Genomic DNA, 24,793 nt, shown 5'->3' on the forward strand with positions numbered 1-24,793 from the left:
GGTTGTTGGTGTTTATGGCTGTCAACATTGTTGGGGGGTTTGGTGATAGTGTGTTTGTGTTGATGTGTTTGTTCTCTGCGGATGTTTTAGTTTCGGGAGTGGTAAACCTCCCTGCTTTGTTTGTCTGCTTCTCTATTCTTTCTCCTCCTTTTCTCCTCCCCCCTGTGGCTATTTGGCAATCCTCTGTGTCGTCTTCATCTGATGACGTCAGAGGAATCTGAAGGTGGGAGGGGAAGTGTATTGGGGTCTATTTCCGACTGTGTTGACTTTGTTGTTGGTGTTGGTGCTGGTTGGTGAAAGTTGGGTGTAGTGTATGGGTTTTTGGAGGTGGAGTATGAGTCTTTTCGGTTTTAGATAGATAAATAGATAGATAGATAGATAGATAGATATATAGATATAGATAGTGAGTGGCTGTGTGGTAAGTAGCTTGCTTACCAACCACATGGTTCCGGGTTCAGTCCCACTGTGTGGCACCATGGGCAATTATCTTCTACTATAGCCTCAGGCCGACCAAAGCCTTATGAGTGAATTTGGTAGACGGAAACTGAAAGAAGCCCGCCGTATATATGTATATATATATATATGTGGGTGGGTGTCTGTATATTTTTGTGTGTCTGTGTTTGTCCCCGCCAACATCGCTTGATAACCGATGCTGGTGTGTTTACGTCTCCGTAACTTAGCGGTTCGTCAAAAGAGACCGATAGAATAAGTAGTAGGCTTACAAAGAATAAGTCCCTGGGTCGATTCGCACGACTAATGGCGGTGCTGCAGCATGGCCACAGTCAAAAGACTGAACCAAGTAAAAGAATAGACATAATTAAAAATAATTATGTACTATAAATAGACGCAAAAACTCTTAAGTTTATTGTGTACATGATAGATTAATCTTGCCTCTCTCAATATAGAAACATTTCTCATGGCACCTGCCCCAGAAGCTAGCGAGTAAGATACACTGGAACAGCCACTTTGACTCACAAGGCTCACACTTACAAACAGCAATCTCAGCCCCAGTAGTGGTGAGCAGGGATATAGTACGGAGGCCAAGAACACTGGAGGTCTCAACTGCTACAAGCTCGTTAGAGGCTATCCATAACTGGGTGGGAGTTGTTCAAAATAGGAGCGGAAAGGTTGGGAAAAGTAATGGTGGAATGAATAACAATGATCAAAATTTATTGAGGTAAAAGGAGGAAGTAGGGGCTTAGCACTAAATAAGAGATTAGGATAACTGTCGAAATTGTGCAAAGCTGAAAAAGAGGGACACTAGAAGATAGGTGTTTACATAGGTTTAGTGAATTAACATAGAAGAAATAATGATTTCAAATTTTAGCACAAGGCCAGCAATTTCAGAGAAGGGGCAAGTCGATTACATCAACGCTAGTTCTCAACTGGTATTTATCATATCGACCCCAAAAGGATGAAAGGCAAATCATTCTCGGTGGAATTTGAACTCAATGTACAAACAGGCGAAATATCACTAAGCGATTTGCCCTGCCTGCTAACAGTTCTACCAGCTCGTCGCCCTACATAGAAGAAATAATAAAATTGTTTATTAATTAGTTTGGAGTACTTCAAGTTATGTCAGTTCGTTCAAAGAGCATCAGGCGTTGGATGTTCTCCGGGCGGTAACATTTTAAGTCCGTATAAAACCTTCTTCCATGGTGACACTCATCTTGGTCAACTCCTCTCACACAACTCTTTGCCAAGTCCTCACCAACCTGCCTTTTTTTCCTCCAACTATCCACATGACGGCTGTCCTTGCTGGCCTCTCAAATGGTATGCGCAATATATGGCCAAGCAGCTTCCTTCGTCCAACTGTGATAGTGTCTTGAAGTTTACTTCGATCAGCACTACCCATCATTTGTGATATGGTCATATTCATCATCAGAATATTTCTAAAGCACCAGCAATGAAAAATATTCACCATATTGCAAACTTTGTCCATTCACCTCCACGTTTCACTCACATACAATGCCAAAGGAACAACAGATGCATTTAGACAAAGTGTATGTTCTTGACGAATGGAAGAATATGACCATATTGGTCTCAAGCTTTGGAAAACTACCATCACTTTGCAAAGTTGAGGAATGACATTAATTTCTGCTTTTCCGTCTCAACCAACATTATGAACAAGAATGGACAATATCAATATTTTGTCCTTCAAGATTGATGGGTTTGAAATGATTTTTGCCCATGTATAAGGCTTCTGTCTTTTGGCAAATTGATGCAGAGATCAAGTTAGAGCTGATGTCACGAAGGCTTGTCACCATTTGCATGACCGATATCGTTTTAAATTTCTGTCAAGATCCGTCTGTCTATTGTGTCTCCAGCAGATCTCGAAGATGGGGTTATTCATGGACCGTGTCGTAATAAAGTCAACCACAAATTAGAACAAAAACGAGCTTATACATCTATTCAGCCTGTTATAGCATGGTGCTGAAGTCCTTGACCTGAATACCTGAAGTGATTGTGTACCCGAATCAAAAATGATGTTTAAATGACTGCAACAATTGGCGTAGCTTAATCTTTAACTATGGTGTCTGTCCATGGCAAAGTGTTCTGCAATGCCATCTTGGACAATGTGAACAATGCGGTAGACAAATACCCCAGGGATCATCAAACGAGTTTTCCAAACGGAAGCTTTTGTATAGAACAAATACTCACTCTTCTACAGATTTCTCATAGTCAAAATTATCGATTTCAAAGAAATTTCTTTTAAAATTTAATTTTAGTATATATATATATATAATCAATATGTGGTTTTCAAGACATTCTATTATCGAAGATACCAACGACGTAAAAGTAATTTTAATTCACTACCAAATAGTAGTTTTTAAAACAATGAGATGGCGTTTCCCCGCTTAGTCATTTCTCTCTCTTACGCTGCATGATGTTACTTTCTACAGACATATCAGGAAAAACATTTATCCAAATTATAAGTTTAATCCAGCATCAGCCAAATTATATTGATTCCAGTATCCTTTCATATTTGTTTGATGTTGTTGAAGAAATAAACAGCTCCCGAAAGTTAATTTCTATGCTGGGGGTCACCATTCGTGTTATCGCAGTTTATATGATGACCGGGAATAAAAATGAATTATCAATTTCAATCTCTGTAGAACAGTAACTGCGTGTTTATATAAGCTATTAATACTAAAATGTACGAATACACACACACACACACATATATACATACATGTATGTATATGTATATGTATGTGTGTGTATGTGTATAGACGGATAAGTAATGCAAGGTATGTTCGAACCTACAGTTGTGGTTGTTATATATAAATAATGTATTGAGTATTAAAGGAAGTAGTGAGTACTTAGTATGAAAGATTAAGAAAATGAGAGAGACTGGAAAAACGTGTTAACAATACGAGATACTTTATTAAACTGCTGTTGTTGTACAAGGTATTTGTTGTGGCGGGAAACTTACTGAATGTCCTTGTATCAAGGGAGACAATGGGCAACGTTGATTGTTCATGTTTGTTGTGATGATTACATAACAACAGTAAGCTTTTCAATATGATTTTTTCCAGTACATTTTAATTATAATAAGTTATTGTATATAAGTGACTCCAAATTTGAAATGTTAGATGGAATAGCTAGAGAAAGAAGCTGTATACATGCTGCATCGGTCTTAGTTAATATTTAGTTTAGAACTGTTCATTATAATATTAGGTAGAATGGTAATGAATTAAATTGTATGCAGTGTTATTAGATTCGAGAATCAAGTATAAACCTAGTTGTTATGGAGGATTTAAAATTTATGTCCTCACTCCATATTGAACCCTCCCCCAAAATGATATGTGCTTGAGGTACTCAAAGCATGCTTTGTGTTTTGTGTATAATAATAATAATGATGAAATTATTGCATACAGTGCTCAGGTGCACAACATCTTGTTCAGTATGTTTGTTTAACGGTGTATCGTAGCTAAGTAGCTTTTGTTAGTGTGTTTGAAATTTTGTTTTGGTCATTTTTATTATGGAATCAGGGTTTGTAGTGTGTGTGTATCTTTGCGTGTGCATGTATGTGCATGTGTGAATGTGTTTCAGGTGGTCAAGGTTTGTGTTTGTTAGATATAACTAAGAAAGATACGATACGCAGGGTAGATGTACCGATAGCCTCCCGTAGATCAAGTACTGTACATACTGAATTGTACCTTAGTTAACAAATTGATGATATAATACAGAGTATTACGGTCTCTTTACCGATGTAGTCGTACAGTACTTGAATAATATTATTGATAAGTTATGTTCTTGATTTCATTTCACAGTTAATTTTGTATATGTTTTGTCATATGATAAAAAATCTGGTAACATCTTTCAAAGAAGAGATGACAGGTTATAACAAAGAATATAGTTTTCAAAGAAGTTTTGTTAGTAGTCTTTACTTTTATTATTGTCTATCTGGTCTCTACACCATTCATTGAACCAGAAAAGGCAAGATCTCAAAAGGGATTATACATTTCATGACTCTCTATGAATTTGTAGCTCCATATAGTTTACAAAATAACTGTGGAATTGACACAAGTATTTCATAAATTTGTGTGAATTGACTATGTTGAGATTACTATTGAGAATAATCTTTAGGTTTAAATTTTGAAAAAATTTAGTTAATTGATGAACTTTTTTACTCTTATTTTTACTCTTTTACTTGTTTCAGCCATTCAGACTGTGGCTATGTAGGAGCACTGCCTTTAGTCGAGCAAATCGACCCCAGGACTTATTCCTTGTAAGCCTAGCACTTATTCTATCGGTCTCTTTTGCCGAACTGCTAAGTTACGGGGGACGTAAACACACCAGCATCGGTTGTCAAGCGATGTTGGTGGGACAAACACAGACACACAAACATATACATACACACATACATATACATACATATATATGACGGGCTTCTTTCAGTTTCCGTCTACCAGATCCCTCACAAGGCTTTGGTCGGCCAGAGGCTATAGTAAAAGACACTTGCCAAAGGTGCCATGCAGTGGGACTGAACCCGGAACCATGTTGTTGGTAAGCAAGCTACTTACCACACAGCCACTCCTATGCCTAGCTAGCTCTCCCTTTACACCTCTAGAAAGTAACAGACCATCATCTCTATAAATTCCTATATTAATGGTGTGGAGTTTATCGTTAACTGAACCGAAAGTATATATATTCCAAAAGAGGTTGAAATTCCTGCGAAATCTCTCATTCTTACTTTTAGATCAAAGAAATCTGTGCAATCTTGATAAGTTTTATAATTATAAAGACTCTGATTTGCGTCATGTAAAGGAATGTGTGAACAAAGCACAAGCCGTCGTTCTGCTGCCGACCCGAATCTTCACGTTTACCACTGCTGTCGGTCTCTGTCCATCCGGTCGCATAAAGTCGTCGTCTTGTTGCCCAGTCTTATCACTCTCTTCTCTTCACCACTTCCCAATTGACCGCAGGTGGCAGAATCTTGTACAAGCGTGTGTGTGTGTAATTACGTGTTAAACTGTCGTTGTGCTGCACGACCTCACTGTCCGCCGAACGCCGTTAGGCTCACAGTACTCGCAGGACGCCTGCCACTTTGAACTTGATTAGGCTGACGAAAGCGCCAGTTATTGTTTTAATTACCAGCCCAAAACAGAGGACGAAGCGCAGATGGAGGCTTAGCCGCGCGGGGTACGTTTTATGGCAGTGCCCCAATTGTCTCTAGCTGAAAATAATAGAAGAATAATAGGATAAACAAAAAGAAAGCTAAATATGGACATGCAGTGAAAGTCAACCTGCCATGTCATATTTGACACTTTGAGACATCATTTGAGGATGAAAGTTCAATTCCCATATCTGGTATCAGTTCGAAACACAAAACAAACAAAGAAAAACATTTTTAATTCAATCCTAAAATAATCACTTAAAAGCTATATAGATTCAATTATACTGGAAATATTTATTTAGTTACATCAGATAATTAAATTTTGAAAGTTTTTCATTTAAAGTTAATTATTGTTTTGTAGTTTCAACAGAACAAAATATCTTTATTCATTTATGTATGTCGTGTTTATTTCCATTCACGGATTTGACGATCCACTACAAACTGACCACGAGGCTCTTTAACATTTGGAGGCAGTAAAGCAAGATAGACTGGTGTGTCGGCGCCTAACAGAAAGATGCGAAAAAAAGATAAAAATAATGAGACGATAACACACAGAAAAAGATAAAATAACACAGGTAATAAGTATGTGATTAAGATATCAGCTTTGTGAGTTCAATTCCAGTGTATAGCAGTCTGTGCAAATGTATTCTGCTTTAGCTTTAGGTTGACCGCATGCACACACACACACACACACACACACACACATATGAGAGGTATTGGTATCGAGAAAACCCCATGTGGCAGGTAAGGCTATGTAAGTGCTATGGAAGGACCGTAGTTAAACTCTCGGTTCGACAATAATACGAGTGAGGAGTCTAATGTGGGTCTTGTATAAGCATGTATATGTTAAATAAAATGAGACAACAAAGCCAAGGCTGTGTAGAATTTTCAGGACATTTATAAAGAGTAAGTTAGTCATAATGTCTTAATTACCAACACTCCTTTTTCATTTTCTCTTCCTCTTTCTTTCTTTCTTTCACACACACACACATATTGTGTCATCCCATAAATAATGCGGTTTTTTAATTGCATGAATTAAAAGTCGGGGTGGTGGGGACGGGATAAACTACCTGCATCAGCTTAAAAGCAGGTAGTAATTTTACCTTGTGCCTACTCTTAGTGCAAGTTTAAAGAGTGCAGTTTGATTTTAACAGTTATTTTTTCAAAGTTATAATGGAAGTGACAAAGGAGCATATTCGGCATATTTTGCTTAATGAGTTCAATAAAGGCAACAACGCAACGGAAAGTGTGAGGAATATTAATGCAGTATATGGGTGCCGGACAATAAGCGTAAGCTGGTGTCAACGGTAGTTCCAGAAATTCCGAGCCGAAAACTACAGCCTAGAAGATGAGCCTCATCCTGGAAGATCTGTAGATCTCGATAAGGACGTCCTGCAAACCTTGGTGGAACAAAATCTTATCGTAACTGTCCAGGAAATAGCAGAGAAGCTTGGATTTAGTCATTCACCCATTCATCGACATGCGTGCCACCGGAAAAGTCAGCAAATTGGGTCGATGGGTTCCTCACAAACTTTCCGAGTCTAATCGCGTGCAGAGTGAATGTGTGCTCTTCTTTGCTGTCATGTCTAGTGACCGGTGACGAGAAATAGGTTCTCTATAAAAATGTCAAGCACTGAAGACAGTGGGTAGGGAAAGGAGATGGCATCCAGGCTAAAGAAGGTCTTCACCCACGTAAGGTGTTGTTGTCTGTTTGGTGGGATATGAAAGGTTTAGTCCACTTTGAAAACCCAAACCAAACGATAACAAAAGAGATCTACTGTGAGTAGCTTGAGCAGCTTCAGTCAGTGCTAGAAGAAAAACTATCATCTCTGATTTTAAGACGAAAGGTGTTCTTCTATCGGCCACATACGACGAGGATGACATTCCAAAGGCTGGAACAGTTTGAATGAGAAACGATGCTCCACCCACCATATTCGCCGGACATTGCCCCATCTGATTATCATTTATTCCGCAGTCTTCAAAATCATTTGGACGGAAACAATATGAATTCTGTAAACAAGATCAGAATAGTACTGGGGGAGTATTTTTCGTCAAGGGCAAGTGAATTTTTGAAGAGGGGACCTGCAAGTCTATCAGATAGCTGGAAGAGCATTGTAGAAAATGAAGAGTATATTTTAGATTAAAAAAGAACTTTGTTTATCTTAAGTCTTGTCAGCGCAGAAAAACACCAGCTTCATTGGAGTCTGAATATAGGATTGAGTTCCATCGTATTTGGTGGTTATAAGATATGAGGAAATAAAGTCTGGTTCAGGGCACTCTTGTCTAGGTAAGCTGTATACAACTACCGTCGGGTGTGCTAACATACGTATTTGTGTTTTAGGTTGTGTGTATGCAGATAGTTAATGTGTATGAAGAGAGGCTTGTGTGTATGGTGGTATATGTGTGTATAAGCTTACTTGTAGCGGTAGTAGCTATGTGTGTGTGAGAGGATACGCTAGTGTTGAATTACAGTGACGTTTATGTTTGGCTTGTGTGATAGACAAGAACAGGGTGAACGTTAGAAAATTTGAAATGTTTAATTCTAGGTGATCAAATACTTAGATGGAGATTTCTACCTTCCTCAATAGTTCTTGGTCCTAGGTGATTAGTCATATCAGTGCTAACATAACCAGGACAGCACTGCAAAAAAGAGAAAACAAATTATTATTGACAAATCATCATTATCATCGTCGTCGTCGTCATCATCATCATCATTAAGGTGGTGAGCTGGCTGAATCATTAGACCACCAGGCGAAATACTTAGTGGTATTTTGTCTGTCGCAGCATTATGAGTTCAAATTCCGCCGAGGTCGACTTTGTCTTTCATCCTTTCGGGGTTGATAAATCTAGTATCAGTTGCGTACTGGGGTCGATGTAATCGACCATTCTCCTCCCTAAAAATTTCGGGCCTTGTGCCTAGAGTAGAGATTATTATTATTATTATTATTATTATTATTATCAATAATATTAATACGCTAACTTTTGTTTTTGTATGTACCTGTTGTGTGCATCACACTTCCTTCAAAGAAGTGGCAAAGCGAGAGAGAGAGGAGGACAGAGAGGAAGTAAGAGAGAAAGAGAGAGAGAGAGAGAGTGAAAGAGACATTGAGTGGTGACGGCGTTCGTTTTGTGTTTTTAAATGTTTATCACATCGCAAGAGAAGTAGATACATAGATACATATACATATTGTTAAATCAAAAGCGGGAGAGAAGAGGGACACAAAGGAAGTGAAACAGAAAGAGAGAAAGTGAGAGAGAGTAGATACATAAAACTAAAGAAAAGTTCTTACATAGATACATAAACATAGCAAATATTGGCTGTCAATTTCACTCTTCATTACCATACGAGGATAAAATTAGTTCACAAATGGCTGAGTACTCCACAGACATGCATAATATTAACGTATTTCTCAGGGAGATTCAGCCTCACAAAGAATATGACAAGGCTGGCACCTTTGAATTACAGCTACAACTCGAGACATATATATAAATGTATTTGTGAGTGTGTGTGTATGTGTGTGTGTATGTGTGTGTGTGTATAGTATAGGTTAGGTAAAACATGTCTGCAATAATAAGTGTCGCATGGTGGAAATAAACACAATTACCGAACTTTAATTCATAAATCCATTAATTATTTCGTTCTTTTTTATTTCAATTTGTACATTTGTACCCAGAAATTTTCAACAACTGCACGCCAGAAGAAATGGAAAAATGAATAATTTTATCTCCTAAAAATTCTGATTGTCTTGCAATAAATGAAAAAGTTCTTAATATTATACCAGAGGCACTTAAAATGTAATTAAGCACAGATTCAGTGGTCTGCAATAATGAAGAGGAGGTTCAGAACTATCCATTTGAATTCATAAACTCACTCACCTGCTCCGGTATGCCTCCTCATCGCCTCACCTTAAAAGTAGGGGCTATTGTAATGCTGCTAAGAAATCTTTCGATCAGTCAAGGATTATGTAATGGAACTTGCATGAAAGTGCTAAGACTTCATGAACATTGTGTAGATGCATCATTGATAACAGGTTCCAACAGAGGTCGTACAGTTCTAATTCCCAGAATTAAACTTAGTCCAAGTGATACAAATATTCCATTCACTCTAAACAAACTTCAGTATCCACTTCGACTTGAATATTCAAAGGCCAAACATTTGAAAAAAGTTGGAATACATTTGCCTCAACCGGTGTTTTCTCATGGCCAATTATATATCTCATTTTCAAGAACACGAGCTATGAACAATATCAAAGTAAGGGTTATGACGCTCAATTGGGATAACAGACAAGACCAAAAACGCGGTGAGACATACACACAAAATATTGTCTACCATGAAGTACTGTGAGGAAGACTCCCGTACCAGTTAGCATCACCACCACACCAGCCGCTCCATCATTACACATCTACATTACACGTTTAAGATCAGGGAATCAGTTAGGAGCCCGCTGGATCTCTCTCGGCTATACAGCAAATACCCACATCACACCAGTCAGCATTACCACTACCTCCAAGCCCGTCATATGTATGTATGCATGTATGTATGTATGTATGTATGTATGTGTGTGTGTGTGTGTGTTTATGTCTGTCCCATCACCACCATTGCTGATGAGTGCTGATGTCTGCCAAATCGATAAGAAATTATCACGAATACGTAAAACAGAAAATTTTAAAAATTCAACAAGTATATTCATTCTTAACATATTTCGGTAAAATTGAGTATGAACTTGCTAATTTTTAAAAATCAATAACAAATAATTTAAATAAAATAATTGATAGTTACTGCATTGACAACAATGTCTTCTTTGCCTTCACCGTCAAGAACTTTCTGTTGAATAATTGACATGTTTGTTACTCCAATCTTAGAAACACCATATGCAGCATAATAAAATGAAGGCCAACCCTTTGCTTTATAATCACCGTTTTTTACATCACTGAAATAAAATAAAAGATATATACATATATAAATAAATAAGTCAACAAATTAAACATACAATAAACCGTTCTGGTGATATAGTTGTTGGAACATCTTGATTGAACCGACCTATCTACAAACAAAGTCTCCACACCAACGATACAAGGGCAAAGCAAAGCCGATACAACTTGGTATCAGTTATGTTGCAACTCATTTCTACAGCTGAGGAAACTGAAGCAACATGAAATAGAGTGTCTTGCTCAAAAACACAACACACAGCGCAGTCCAGGAATTGAACTCATTACTTCATGATTGTGAGCCCAACTCTCTAACCACTAAACTATGCATCTTCACAAATGAATAAACAGTTTTTAAAAAAAAATATAAATCACACACATGCACATAGAAATTATCACTTTCTGTCACTATTGGTACAGGAACAATGTGGGTTAGGCATTAACCCTTTCGTTACCAAACCGCCCGAAAAAAATTTTGGTTAATGTGACCAAAGCGCCCAAATTTACTTATTCATATTTAAATGAGAATATCAGAGCAAATCTCTTTAGTACATTCGTGAAAATACGTATTATACTTTGTAAAGAGTTCAACTGCAGTTTTGTACAAAAATCGAAGTGTAATTTTAATTCCGTGAATTTTGGGAGATTTTTTTCCGAAATTTGTTCCTATTGTGTTTTCAAAATTTGTAATTCTGACAAAAAATGGATACGAATTTCATTATATCAAGCAGCGAGTCAGAATTCGAAGGATTTTCTACTGAAGACCTCCATAAATCTAACTCTATGACTGAAAAAAAAAAAAAGCATGTGGTATTTGATAATGAATCTGATGTTTCATTTTCTGAAAGTGAAAACAGTGAATCCAAGAGCTCCGACAGCGATAAAGAAAATGAATTGGCACCTGAATGGAGTGAAAATTAAAAAACTGCTTCTTTCGGTGATTTTTCTGAAGAAACTGGACCAAGCCACAGATTTTCCCAGAAGAGTAAAGCCTTAGACTATTTCTTTTTACTTTTTCGAATGAGCCTATTCGAAATCATTACGGCGGAAACGAACCGTTACGCTAAATGTAAACAAAACGAAAGAAAGGATACTTTGTGGTTTCCCACAGCCTTAAATGAAATTAAGACTATTTTGCCATAAATCTTATTATGGGTATCAGAAAGTTACCCAGAATAACAAATTCTATCGTAAAATTTTGTTGTATACCCAACTGAATATTAGCTAATAACCCATTTTCTATAGTGATGTTTGAACAAAATTTTATATTTTGTTGAATTTACCTGTATCTACCTGCAATTAGAGTCACTTTGTGACAAAAATTATAGTATAGAATTGGTTGAGAACATTTCATTAAATTATCTTCCAAAATTCACGTTAATATATTGATAAATAAAAAAGTTATAGTTGTTTAATGAAACCAGACTAAATTTATGATTATGTTAAAAATTAATTGAAACACATAAGGGGTGTATTTTGGTCAGAAATATAGTAACGAAAGGGTTAAATAATGTAAACTTGAACTTTGTATTATAACATTAACAACTTATATGCATTCAAGAGATATGCCGAAGATGAAATTATACTTACGTTACGTACTGAGCCATCAAATTTACCAGCTGAGTCATAGTCAAAGCTTTAGAGGTGAATTTTTCTCTCAGCTCTTTCGAACATCTCTCAAGTGCTGTCACACCGGAGTTACTGGAAATATTAACCACTCTAAAACATAAAGTACAAATATATCTGACTATTTTTGCTTTAGTCTGTTAGAGATAGAATTATAATGGTATTGGTGAACTCTCCTATCGCAAACAACAGATGAAGATTATGTAACATTTTGCTGAATAACTTGCACAGATGATATGTTTATAGTGATCAAATACTTGTACAGGTGCATGGTGTGCCACATGTGCGATGTCGAAGTGATCACAGACCACATTGAGAATATTAGGCTTGGCCCTTATTACTGGAACTCATTTAAATCTTAATGAAGTGTTTCATCCAAGAATAAAACTTACTGCTCGGTCCAGAAACTGAAACGACGATCTTGTGATCATTAAAGGAATACTTATACAACTAAGCCACGTGCCTTCGCCCCATATTCCTTCAATACATGTGTGTGTGAAGATGTGAGCATGTGTGTATGAGTGTGTGTGTGTGCGCGCCTGTGTCTTAGTGTGTAATTGTTTATATGTGAGTCTAAGCTTAACGAGCATCAAAGAAAAGTGACAGGTAAGAGGAAACATTAAAGCTGTTAGAAAAGCACCTGGCATCTATATTCACAAATGTTCTGATAACAATTTTCCCCTTGTCTGCTTCCTCCTATTTTGGTATACGTTAATTCCTCCCACTGACATCAGTATAACGTACTTCCACTAGCCCTTCTAATACATTTGCTAATCATCTCCATAATGGTGAATTCCATAATCTTTTGTCCATCTCTGAAGATTTCATATTTATATGTGTGGTTGTATGTGTATGTATACACATATATACATACATACATACAAACATACACACAAACACACACATATATATATATACATACATACATATGAGCGGACACATGTATTCCGCAGTGAAGTATTCTGATGCTGTAAAATGTACTGAGTGATTAAGAACACTGACTTCTGAAATTTATTCTCTCATTTTTGGCCTTATATTCCTGATGCTCAATTAGAGTGCTAATTAGTTGTGCTGTATAAGGAGATATTTAGCCTATTTCTTCTTCTGTATATGTATGTATATATGTGTATCTATGATATATGAGAGGAAAATGTGTGTGTGTGTGCGCGCGCGCAGGGTTATGTGATAGGCCATAGTGATCCCACTTGATAGGCCATAATGATCCCACTTAAAATCAATATTTTTCATCCGATTTCGTTTACGCTTGGCACATGCATCACTTATGTTCCACAGATAGTTCGACATTTTTAAAACTTTTTTCACTTAGGAGTAATATGGAGTAATGCAGCTTGTAAAGTCAGAACGGATGAAGAAAACTTCTATTTCTGTTGTACGGTGACTGTTGTAGGTTAGGGAGGTAACTCTTTGCGAAGTAACACTCAGAAATTGATTGTCTCCCTTACATTTGTATCCCTCACTACACTTATTTTGGTTGACAATCGTTGAGTTGTACTCCACAACAAGACGCTTTGCAAAACATTTCATGCACACATCAATGTAGAATTTTGTAATTCTGTCGAATTCATACGTTACGTATGCCAGTACATTACCAAAGGATCACACAGAGCCGTTTTTCAAATATAATCTACATGGTCAACTGATTTTACAAATGATGATGTGTCTCTTTTCAAAACTGGACGCTACATGTCACCAATGAAGCCATATGGAGAACCTTAGGATTCCCAATTCACGAACGATGCCCTGCTAGGATTCATCTCAGTGTTCTTTGGAAAAGAGTTAACGAATTTACTTCACAGAAGACAACCTTATTCAAGAAGCAGCTGCCCCGCCAAAGACCACTTCCACGGCTTCTTTCACCTATGCAAAGTCGACCCTTTCTCAAAGTCTATTTTGTACGCTGAAGTGCTACACTATTATACATGGAATGAATCATCTTCCCAGTGGCAACGACAAAAACAAGGCCGGCCTACGCAGTTGGATCCAGCCGTGTATAAAGGTGACACAATCGGATGCGTCTACACAGTTCACCCCTTGAACTCTGAATGCTCCCATCTGTGGCTCTTCATGTCATTAAGGAACCAACCTCCTTCGACAAACTTCGCATAGTGGACAGCCACTTATGTCGCACTTTCAAAAATGCCTGCTCCAAACGGGGTCTTTTGAATACAGATGATCAATATGATAATGCACTCGAAGAGGCCTCACTGTGTCGTTCTCCATACAAGCCCCGATATCTTTTTGCAATAATACTGGTTTTCTACAACATGACAGATGCACATTCACTTTGGAATAAATACAGAGACTCTATGTGCCATGACATTTTGCTACAGACTCGCCAAATCACAGGTAGCATTGACACTCACACCACCACTGCCATTTACAACAGAGAGCTTCTTCTCTTGGGAGACTTGGTTATGGCAACTGGAGGTCAACGACTGGACGCTTATTCTCTCCACTCCCCAGACTGAAATGAAACACCTGTCCCAATCGCCTCATTCTCAGAGAAACATCCTACAACATCCACTAAAATGGTACATTGCTGACAATGAGCCCCTTCTGAATTCTTCTGATCAAGTTGATGTATACAATTTTGTTCTCGGAAACATCTACACATCTACTGGCGGAATCATCTTTTTAGATGTACCCGGTGGAACTGAAATAACATTCCTCCTGAATGTTTTTCTTGCGAAGTTGCAGCGTAAGGGTGACCATGCTATTACTGTCGTCTCCTCCTGAATAGCCTGGACTCTTCTTGACGGCGGACGAACACCACACTGTACCTTCAAATTGTCTTTCAATGTAGCACACCAAGAAAACCCAACGTACTACATAATGCATTTCTCGGACGGAGCGACAATTTTGATTAAGTGCAAACTCATTGTTTGGGATGAAGCAACTATATCCCATAAATGTTCCCTACAAGCACTTGATACTACAATGAGAGACCTTAGATCAAACAACAACATCCTTGGAGCTGTGACTCTTCTTCTTGCAGGAGATTTTTAACAAACCCTGCCTATTATGCCCAAAGGAATACCCGCTGATGAACTTAATGCCTGACTTAAAAATCTCTCCTTTGGTCGCATGTCCAATTGAAATAACTCACCATCAACATGAGATGACTCCAACAGACTGGTCAGTCTTACAACTCAGTTTTTGGAAATGCTCCTTAAAATCGGCAATGAACAAATTACGTCCGACGACAATGGATACATTGACACTACCACCATTGGCCACACTGTCTTCAGCCCTTATGACTTATGTTTTGGCATTTACCCAAATCTTACAATGGAATACTTAAAACCAGATTGGCTATGCGACAGGGCTGTACTTGCACCTACAAATGCAGCTGTCAACGCTCTTAACTACGACTACCTTGAGAAGGTAGTCAGCAACCTTCTCAAGAACCTTGTTACAGATCAGTTGACACCGTTACCGACCTCGAGCAGGTTACACAGTTTCCAACAGAATTTCTCAACTCCCAAGATCCTCCAGAACTCCCTCCTCATGAACTTCACTTAAAAGTCGGTTGCCCTATCTTCATCCTACGCAATCTAAACACACCCACACTATCAATGGAACTCGCCTTGCGGTCAAACAAATGATGGACCACGTCACTGAAGCCCAAATTATCACAGGACATGGCAAAAACGATACCGTTTTCATTACGAAAATTCCGCTGACACCAAGAGACTGCTCCTATCGTATGGAGACACTTCAGTTCCCTCTTAAACTCAGCTTCTCTATGACAATTAACAAAGCACAAGGTCAGGTGCTGAAAGCTTCGGATTGTACCTTCGAACGTTGGGCTTTTCACGTCGGTTGTTCCAGAGTTGGCCATCCTGAAAACTTATGTTCCTGAAGGAAAAACCAAACAATGTCGTCTACAAAGTAGCCCTACAGTAGTTATCCCTCTACTTCAATCTTCACATCTACGCCAAGCTGTAGTAGTTAGCAATCAGATTTCCTGGAAGATTTCATTGATATTTTGCTTCTTTTCACTGGTTGCTGTTAACAGTACATTACCTTCCATGATCCTTCTTACTTCACGCACGCTGTTCGCTCATAAGCATGCTCTAACATATTTTTGTACATGTCATTATTCTATTTGTGTTTTTGCTATAAATGTTTGCTTTTCTTTATCATACATAACTTTCATTAGAAAAAATCTTCAATGTGTGTATATGTGTATATATATATATATATGTAATGTGTGTGCGTGTGTATGTATATATAGATACATATACGTATATGTATATATGTGCACATATATATGTATATATATTTGTATATATACATATATATATATATATATATATGTATATATATATATATATATATATATATATGTATATATATATATATATATACATACAATATATATAGATATATATGCAAGTATATATGCACATACACACACACATATATATATATACATATATATATATACACATACATCTTTATATACATATACTTATATACATATATGTATATATACATATACGTATATATATATATATATACATATACACATATATATAAAGACAAATATATACACACATATATATATACATATAATATATGGTAATTTGTGCCTTTCGAAACACGTGTAGAATGAAATAAAACGATTTCTGTTCAATCTGCGTTCAGCTCCATTTCTTCAATTCACCAATAATGTTTTAATTTCAATTATCCGCACCAACGCACGGTTGCAACGCCAGATGGTTGTACCTCCAACCGTGCTGTTTACTGCTGTGATTTTTGCTACTAAGGTATCGGTTAAAATTTTGATTAATCTACTACAAGATTATTCATCTTTCTATTTCACATAATACATATAATATATATATATATACAGTATATACATATATATGTACATACACATATACATAAATACATACACACATATATGCATATAGATGGTGGTTGTCTATTCCTTATGTAGAGTTTGACCACCTCCTGTACCTACTCCTTAGAACAATTATGGCGTCTGATGTGGTTTTTGAAACTAGACTATGTTCTGAAAAGACATCCACATAGATAGCATATCCGATTTGGATTACCAAGAGATGAAAATAAGTTCTGATCTTTGTAGATCTTAAAATGTCTTTTGAGGCTTCCGTTAGATTTGCAAATCTGGCATTTATTGCATTCAAAAGTTTGCACAGACATATAGACAGAATAGTTGGTGGAGGTTCGTTCTCCATGGGTTCGGAAATGAGATTTGAACCCAGCAAAAGAAAGGCATGGTCTGTCACAAACTGTGCGCCAAAAAAAAAAATCATTGTGATTCACCTTCTCGATCGTTACATTCTTCCTTAAATTTCTTTTGCGTCTTGCATGCGTTATCCAGGACTCTTCAAACACTTTCACTCCACTCCACACTTATGTTCACCATCCACTTCTATCTGAAGCAAGGGTCTTTATGTCTTCTGGATCCATTCCAAGTGACTTCATAGTAATCCTTATGCTGTTCTTAAACCTCTTTTTAAAGTTTACGCCGATAGCATTTAGCATTTCTCCTCTGCTTTGGGCATGCGTTCATCCACCACTCGGATATATACATATTCATATATACATATACATATATATATATATGTATATATATATATATATATATCTGTGTGTGTGTATATACATACATATAATAAATATCCATACATATATATACATATATATATACATATGTATATACACACACACATATATAAACATAAATATAGATACATAAATATATATATATACATAAATTTATATACTTATATATAGATATATATAGATATATATACATATATATACATAAATATATATATATATATGCATACATACATACGTACATACATACATATATATATATATATATATATTATATATATATATATATATATATATATATATATTATATACATATATACATATACTATATATATATATATATATATATATATATATATATACAAAGATATATATATATATAACATACATACAAGGTAAGCAGAGTTAGCGATTGTAGTAACCGACTGAGGGATAAAAGTTTTCTCCAATTTCTGATATATATATATAAGTGAAATCGAAACCATATAATAGTGAAATTATTATATCATTACAATGGAGATGTTATTGTTTCACTTTTGACACTAAATACGAAACAGTATAAGAGATAAGAGATTGCTCCCGGCTTGCATGAGGCAAGAGGTTGAAAGCAAGGTGTGCATAAAATTTGAATGAAATCGGTTGGGTAGTTCATGAGTTTTAGCGATGCACACATACAAACAAACAAACAGACAGACGTTCTCAGTTTTATACACATATACACACATATATTTATACATATGTGTGTGTGTGTGTGTGTGTGTGCACATAAATACCTGGCATGAGGACGCAACAGTGGAAAGATTTCCTGACAGACATTCAAAGTTGCAGTAAAGTTACATCTTAATGTCTCCTCTACTTGCTCACTGTTGAATCTTCCTAGAAAAGAAATTGCAGACTTAGTGACAGTTAATTATTGTTAGACAGAAGGAGGTAATACATATAAGTTGGCTCCCAGAAAAGAAAAAGTACACAGGAGAAATGGTTCACGAGAGAAAACGCATCCTAAAATTTGAAATACATTGAGAAAAAAGGTAAGTAGGAGGATGATACGTCTAGCTAAAAAACACAAACAAACAAAAAACAGAATATTTCAATGTGTCTTCAATGCACATGTGTGAGATGATGTGGTTTCTAACGACCAGAGTAGGGTATATGAGAACATGTGCCTAGTTTTTGAGACCAAAAGACAACAGGTGATGTGAGGCAACAGGCGAAGTTGGTGTACGACACACCACAGGCTAATGCAACAATATCTGAAGTGACGAAATGCAGAGGGTTACGGCAAGGGACATTAGTAATGCCGTTGGCCTAGCATCGTTGTCATCTTTGTAATACGGTGGAAGCAGGTGGTATAAAGTAGCAAGTAAAGAGTTAGTCGTATATGGAAAAAGCAAGCAGTGAGCTATGATGCATTCGAATCTACTAATCTGAATATCTCTTTGGAAATTAAAGAGAAAGAGCATAATTATGGACCACTGCCTTGAAACCTTCTGCCTCTATATCCAAATTACAAATTCACATTATTGGTTCACATTTTTTTTGTGAATAAATGCCGAAGTAACAATCTGGATGAGGTATGGTTTTCAGAAAAATACATCAACCAAATAACTCATACATTACAAAACAATCTGTAAGTGAAACAGTAAAAATATGGAAGACTTTACTCAAGTTTAAAATATGATATTTTTTTTGCTATTTACCTTCCAGTGATGAAGCATTGCATCTTTGTTAAAAACTACAATATATATTATATATTGTGAAATTTGATTTGGTATTACTAAATTGAACTTTTTCCCTGTAAGTTTGGAATAATATTCCCTAATATTATATATATATATATATAATATATATATATATATATACATGCACACACACACAGATATATATATATATATATATATATATATATATATATATATATATATATATATATAATATATATATATATATATATATATATACACACACACACACACACAGGGTACGTAAGATATCTGAGGACAGATTTATGTTTATAAAAAATAGATATGGAATAACAGATAATAACTTTATTTATCAATAAATGCTGACTATGGCAGCTCTCATAGAATCTTTGGTGTTATGGGTGTGTTCATTGACCTCTCTCTCAACAACGCTACACATGTAATAGTCCAATGGATTGAGATCTGGGGAATTAGGAGGCCAAATGTTAAGGCTTATTGTGATCATAAAAAAATTTCAGCCATCCATTTCCGTGTTATTAGAGCCATGTGTGATATTGCAGAGTTTTACTGAAACACATATGGCCTTCCATTGCATACGCTGTCTTTTCAGGGTTTAACAATTATTTCCAGGACCCCAATGTAGGCTGATAACACCTAAAACCATGACAGTTACAGGAAATTGGAACTTCAGATGGTCTGCACTTAACCATCAGTCATTTTTTCTGTTAACTTTTTGATCTTGATTGAAGTTTTTCTCGTTTGAGAAAAACCAAATCAAATCTTCTGCTGGATTTTTCAGTTTTAAGAGCCTTTTAGATCAGATGTAGTGATTTTCTTTTGTTTTTTTCTGACAAATTGGCCTTTCTTCATCATGTAAGACTTATATCTGATGTCTTCATGGACAACACTTCTGGTTGTTCCTACTGACACATGGAGATCTTTTGTAATTTACCTCATGGACTTTCTGGGATTGTAATCATTATCTATTGAACTTGCTGGATAAATTCAGGTGTTCTGAAAATTTCTAAGCGTTTAGAATGCCTTTTATGCTTTGATATTGGTGATACCTTTCCATCTTCAGACTCTAGCTCCTTACTAAGCTTGCTAAGATTTGTTGAAAATTTTCTAGTATTATTACAAAACGAACTTTCATGACTGACTGTTCTTTGTTTTATAACGCATGGACTAGTCCCTATAGAGTAATATTTATTTTTATCTGTTGTGACTACACATCTATATACATTATTTCTTACCGCACGGTTAGTTTAATATTTGCATTGTGTTCTCCTAGTGTAATGGCATTTTTCTATGTATTAAGCTATCTATGTCTTTATTATTAGATTTTATAATGTTCTAGTTTGTTTTACAATTTTGCTGATTATCTTAAAAATTATTGTTTTCAAATTAGTCGCTACTCTTTCTAATTACTCTTTCTAATTACTATGTACGTCTTTTGAATTATTTAATTGAGTAGTTTCCCTTTGATTATTGCTTATTTCCCAAGCAGTGGTTTCAATATCTTTAATTTGATTTTCATTATTTTTTTTTTTTCTACTCTAGGCACAAGGCCCGAATTTTTTTGGGGCGTGGGTGGGTGGGTGGGTGGGGGGATGGAGCACTCGATGAGATCGACCACAGTACGAAATTAGTACTTAATTTATCGACCCCGAAAGGATGAAAGGCAAAGTCGATCTCGGCGGAATTTGTACTCAGAACATAAAGACAGACGAAATACCGCCAAGCATTTCACCCAGCATGCTAACGTTTCTGCCAGCACACCGGCTTATTTTCATTTTTATATACTTTATCAATGTTGTTGTCCTGTGCTTTCGCAATCTCTTTGGTGTTGTGGGCAGCTATAATATAAGCTAAATTTCTCGAGTTGGAGAACGCAATTTTGATTTTTCGTTTAATTTCGTTAAATTAATAAATTTAATATAGCTCAGATTAAATCTCTCTCTCTCTCTCTCTCTCTTTCTATATATATATATATATATATATATATATATATATATATACATATATATATATATATACATATATATATATATATATTATATATATATGTGTGTGTGTGTGTGTGGTGTGTGTGTGTGTAAACGGACAGAGTCAACGACTATTGAAGAGGTTGCAAGAAGCAAGGAAAATTTTAGAAAATATAAATAAGTAAGTAAATGAGTGGGAATCGAACCGGGGTGAGTATGTTAATTAATAAGGCAGTAAAACAGAATGATTCTCTCCAGACACAGTAATATATCTATATATATATATATATATATATATAATATATATATATATTATATATATATATATGTATATGTATATCCGTATGTATTATGTATGTGTGTGTGTGTGTGTTGAAGGGTGGCCATATAGATAAGGTTAAAATTACTGAAACTGAAACTTAACTACTTATTTTACCCTCTATTTCTGGTTGGTAGATTGTATATAGATTTGTTATTAGCATTTTCTGTTTTATGCTATAGTTTTTGTTTATAAAATTATTATTTTATGATTTAATGTATAAAATGGTGTACTAGGATTTGAAATTAAAATTATATTTTTTCGGCTTATCCATTGATGGAATGAGAAATTCAGTCAAATTGCACGTGTATATAAATACACAAAAATCTGAAAAATATTTTCAGCTTCTCTCTCACTCTTGCCATATATATATATGTGTGTGTGTATACATACACGCACACAGACGTATATATATTTATACAGACACAGACACACACACACACACACACACACAACACAACACAGCACAACGCAACATAACACAACAACAATAACGAAGTCTCTGTATGGTCATTGATCTTGCTACAAAAGTTAGGTAACTTTTCCTTAAATCACACATTAGCAACTCATGGCAAAAAAAATATTGGGGTATATTGGATGATGCAGTCGTAGATACCTTATGTGTAGATAAAAATATGATTCATCTTTGATTATGAGTATGCTTGGATTAAATTTGACCTTGGGCTTAAAAAAAAAAGTAGCTTGCTAACCATAGACGCAGGAGTGGCTGTGTGGTAAGTAGCTTGCTAACCAACCACATGGTTCCAGGTTCAGTCCCACTGCATGGCATCTTGGGCAAATGTCTTCTGCTATAGCCCCGGGCCGACCAATGCCTTGTGAGTGGATTTGGTAGACGGAAACTGAAAGAAGCCTGTCGTATATATGTATATATATATATGTGTGTGTGTTTGTGTGTCTGTGTTTGTCCCCCTAGCATTGCTTGACAACCGATGCTGGTGTGTTTACGTCCCCGTCACTTAGCGGTTCGGCAAAACAGACTGATAGAATAAGTACTGGGCTTACAAAGAATAAGTCCCGGGGTCGATTTGCTTGACTAAAGGCGGTGCTCCAGCATGGCCGCAGTCAAATGATTGAAACAAGTAAAAGAGTAAAGAGTAAAGAGAGATCTGAAAGGTGTCTATTACCTGATAAAGAATAGCAGCATTGTTAACGAGAATATCCACACCTCCATAAGTTTCTTTCAAATATTTTGCTAAAGCAGAAATACTTTTAGAGTCTGTGATGTCGAGTTGATGGAATTTGGAGTGACATCCTTCTTTGTTAAGTCTTGCAGTAGCTGCTTCACCACGCCCAACATCACGAGCTTGCATGAAAAAAAAGGGAAGACAGTTGTATTAGAGAATTGATGAAAGCTTAACAGACTGTTGAAGAAAAATTATTGTATTCTATAGTTTTAGATCAGTGGTTCTCAACTAGGGTTCATATGGCCCTTGAGGGGATCATTATAACATCTTGTTAAAATTTGTCTGCAATAAATTGATTGTATTTCTACAATGCATAAAATATACTAACAATTTTTTTATGCAGTTCCTAAAACTATTTAGTTATAAAAATATAACAGGATTTTTTAAAGCATCAAATGTTTATGAGAGACCAACCGAGTAAAATAGGAATCAAAGGGATCCACATGTAAGAAATGGTTGTGAACCAATGGTATAGATTCAAGGAGCTCCGATTACGATGAAGAAAATGACAGTAGCGATATGAATGACACAGGAATTTGATAAGCTCGGAAAATATAAAGATCTGCTAATCGAAACCGAAAAGATGAGGCATCTCAAGACGGTTACAATACCAGTGATTGTAGGAGCACTTGGAATGATAAAAAAAGTGACTGAAAATTATTTAAGAGTGATCCTTGGCTACCATCCATGCAGGAAGTACAAAAGATTGTCTTAACTGGTATGTCACATGTATTGAGAAAAGCATTGTTGCTGTAAATTTTCTTTCCTCCCCTACTTTATTTTATTTGGAACTTCTGGAAGTCTCACAGCCTCATCCAGCCATCACAATTTGGATTTATTCCTAACTCCAGCTGCTGTAATCAACTCATCAAATTTCTTGAGGACATTACCCAAATCACTGATCGCGGATCCTGGGTGGATGTTGTTTACCTGGACTTTGCTAAGGCTTTTAACTCTGTGCCACACAAAAGACTTATGGTGAAACTCTCTGCGTTGGGCGTAAGAGACGAACTCCATAACTGGTTGAAGTCCTTTATTTTCGGCCGAAAAGAGGTTGTCACAGTTCTAGGACAGTAATCTTCACCCTATGAGATGAGATCTGGTGTACCACAGGGATCTGTTCTTGGCCCCCTTTTATTTGTTGCATATGTTAATGACATAGATGCCAACTTAAAGAATACCACAGTGCTGAAATATGCAAATGACATCAAGCTGTACCTCGAAATAAAGAGGTCAGATCCTGTACACTATAGATCTCTATTGCAGGCAGACCTGGACACAATGCAGCAGTGGATCATGGACTGGCAACTCAAGCTGGCTGTGGACAAATGTACCACTATGCATTTTGGGAGGAGAAACCCAGCGTCCACTTACTCCCTCCACAACACTAATCTCAAAAAGTCTTCGTGTGAACGTGACCTGAGTGTTATTGTCGATAGTGATTTGCGTTGGACAAAACACATTGCTAAAATTGTCTGAGGCATCACTCACCAAGTCCTTTGTGAGCCGCTCTCCGGCTACCTATCTGCGGCTTTATATAGCTATGGTAAGACCACATCTGGAATTTGCATCACCGGTCTGGAACCCCTATCTTGCCCAGGATATTAATCGTCTGGAAGCCGTTCAGCGACGTGCAACCAAAAGAATACCCTCCATCAGGCATTTGCCATATTCTGAACGCCTTACTTCCCTGGGCATGGACACGTTGAAACTCCGACGTCTGGCAGCTGACTTGGCAGACACCCATAAAATTATTAACCATCTTACAAACAATAACTCTGAGCACC

General features: G+C 36.3%; 1 protein-coding gene across 1 annotated transcript in view; it reads right to left on the reverse strand.

Moving 5' to 3' along the window:
• Nucleotides 1–5,897: 5,897 nt before the first annotated feature.
• The window catches only part of LOC115214796 (carbonyl reductase [NADPH] 3-like), a 30,151-nt gene continuing 11,255 nt past the window's right edge, over nt 5,898–24,793 (reverse strand). Inside the window, exons 3-8 of the mRNA XM_036505149.1 lie at nt 22,947–23,125; nt 18,568–18,689; nt 12,143–12,271; nt 10,404–10,554; nt 8,200–8,263; nt 5,898–6,126 (exon numbers count right to left, since the gene is read on the reverse strand). Of these exons, the coding sequence (XP_036361042.1) occupies nt 6,029–6,126; nt 8,200–8,263; nt 10,404–10,554; nt 12,143–12,271; nt 18,568–18,689; nt 22,947–23,125 (743 nt within the window). The 3' untranslated portion in view covers nt 5,898–6,028. The remainder of the gene's footprint in view (nt 6,127–8,199; nt 8,264–10,403; nt 10,555–12,142; nt 12,272–18,567; nt 18,690–22,946; nt 23,126–24,793) is intronic.

This window comes from Octopus sinensis, linkage group LG8, assembly GCF_006345805.1.
Source record: "Octopus sinensis linkage group LG8, ASM634580v1, whole genome shotgun sequence".
NCBI classification, from domain to species: Eukaryota; Metazoa; Mollusca; class Cephalopoda; order Octopoda; family Octopodidae; genus Octopus; species Octopus sinensis.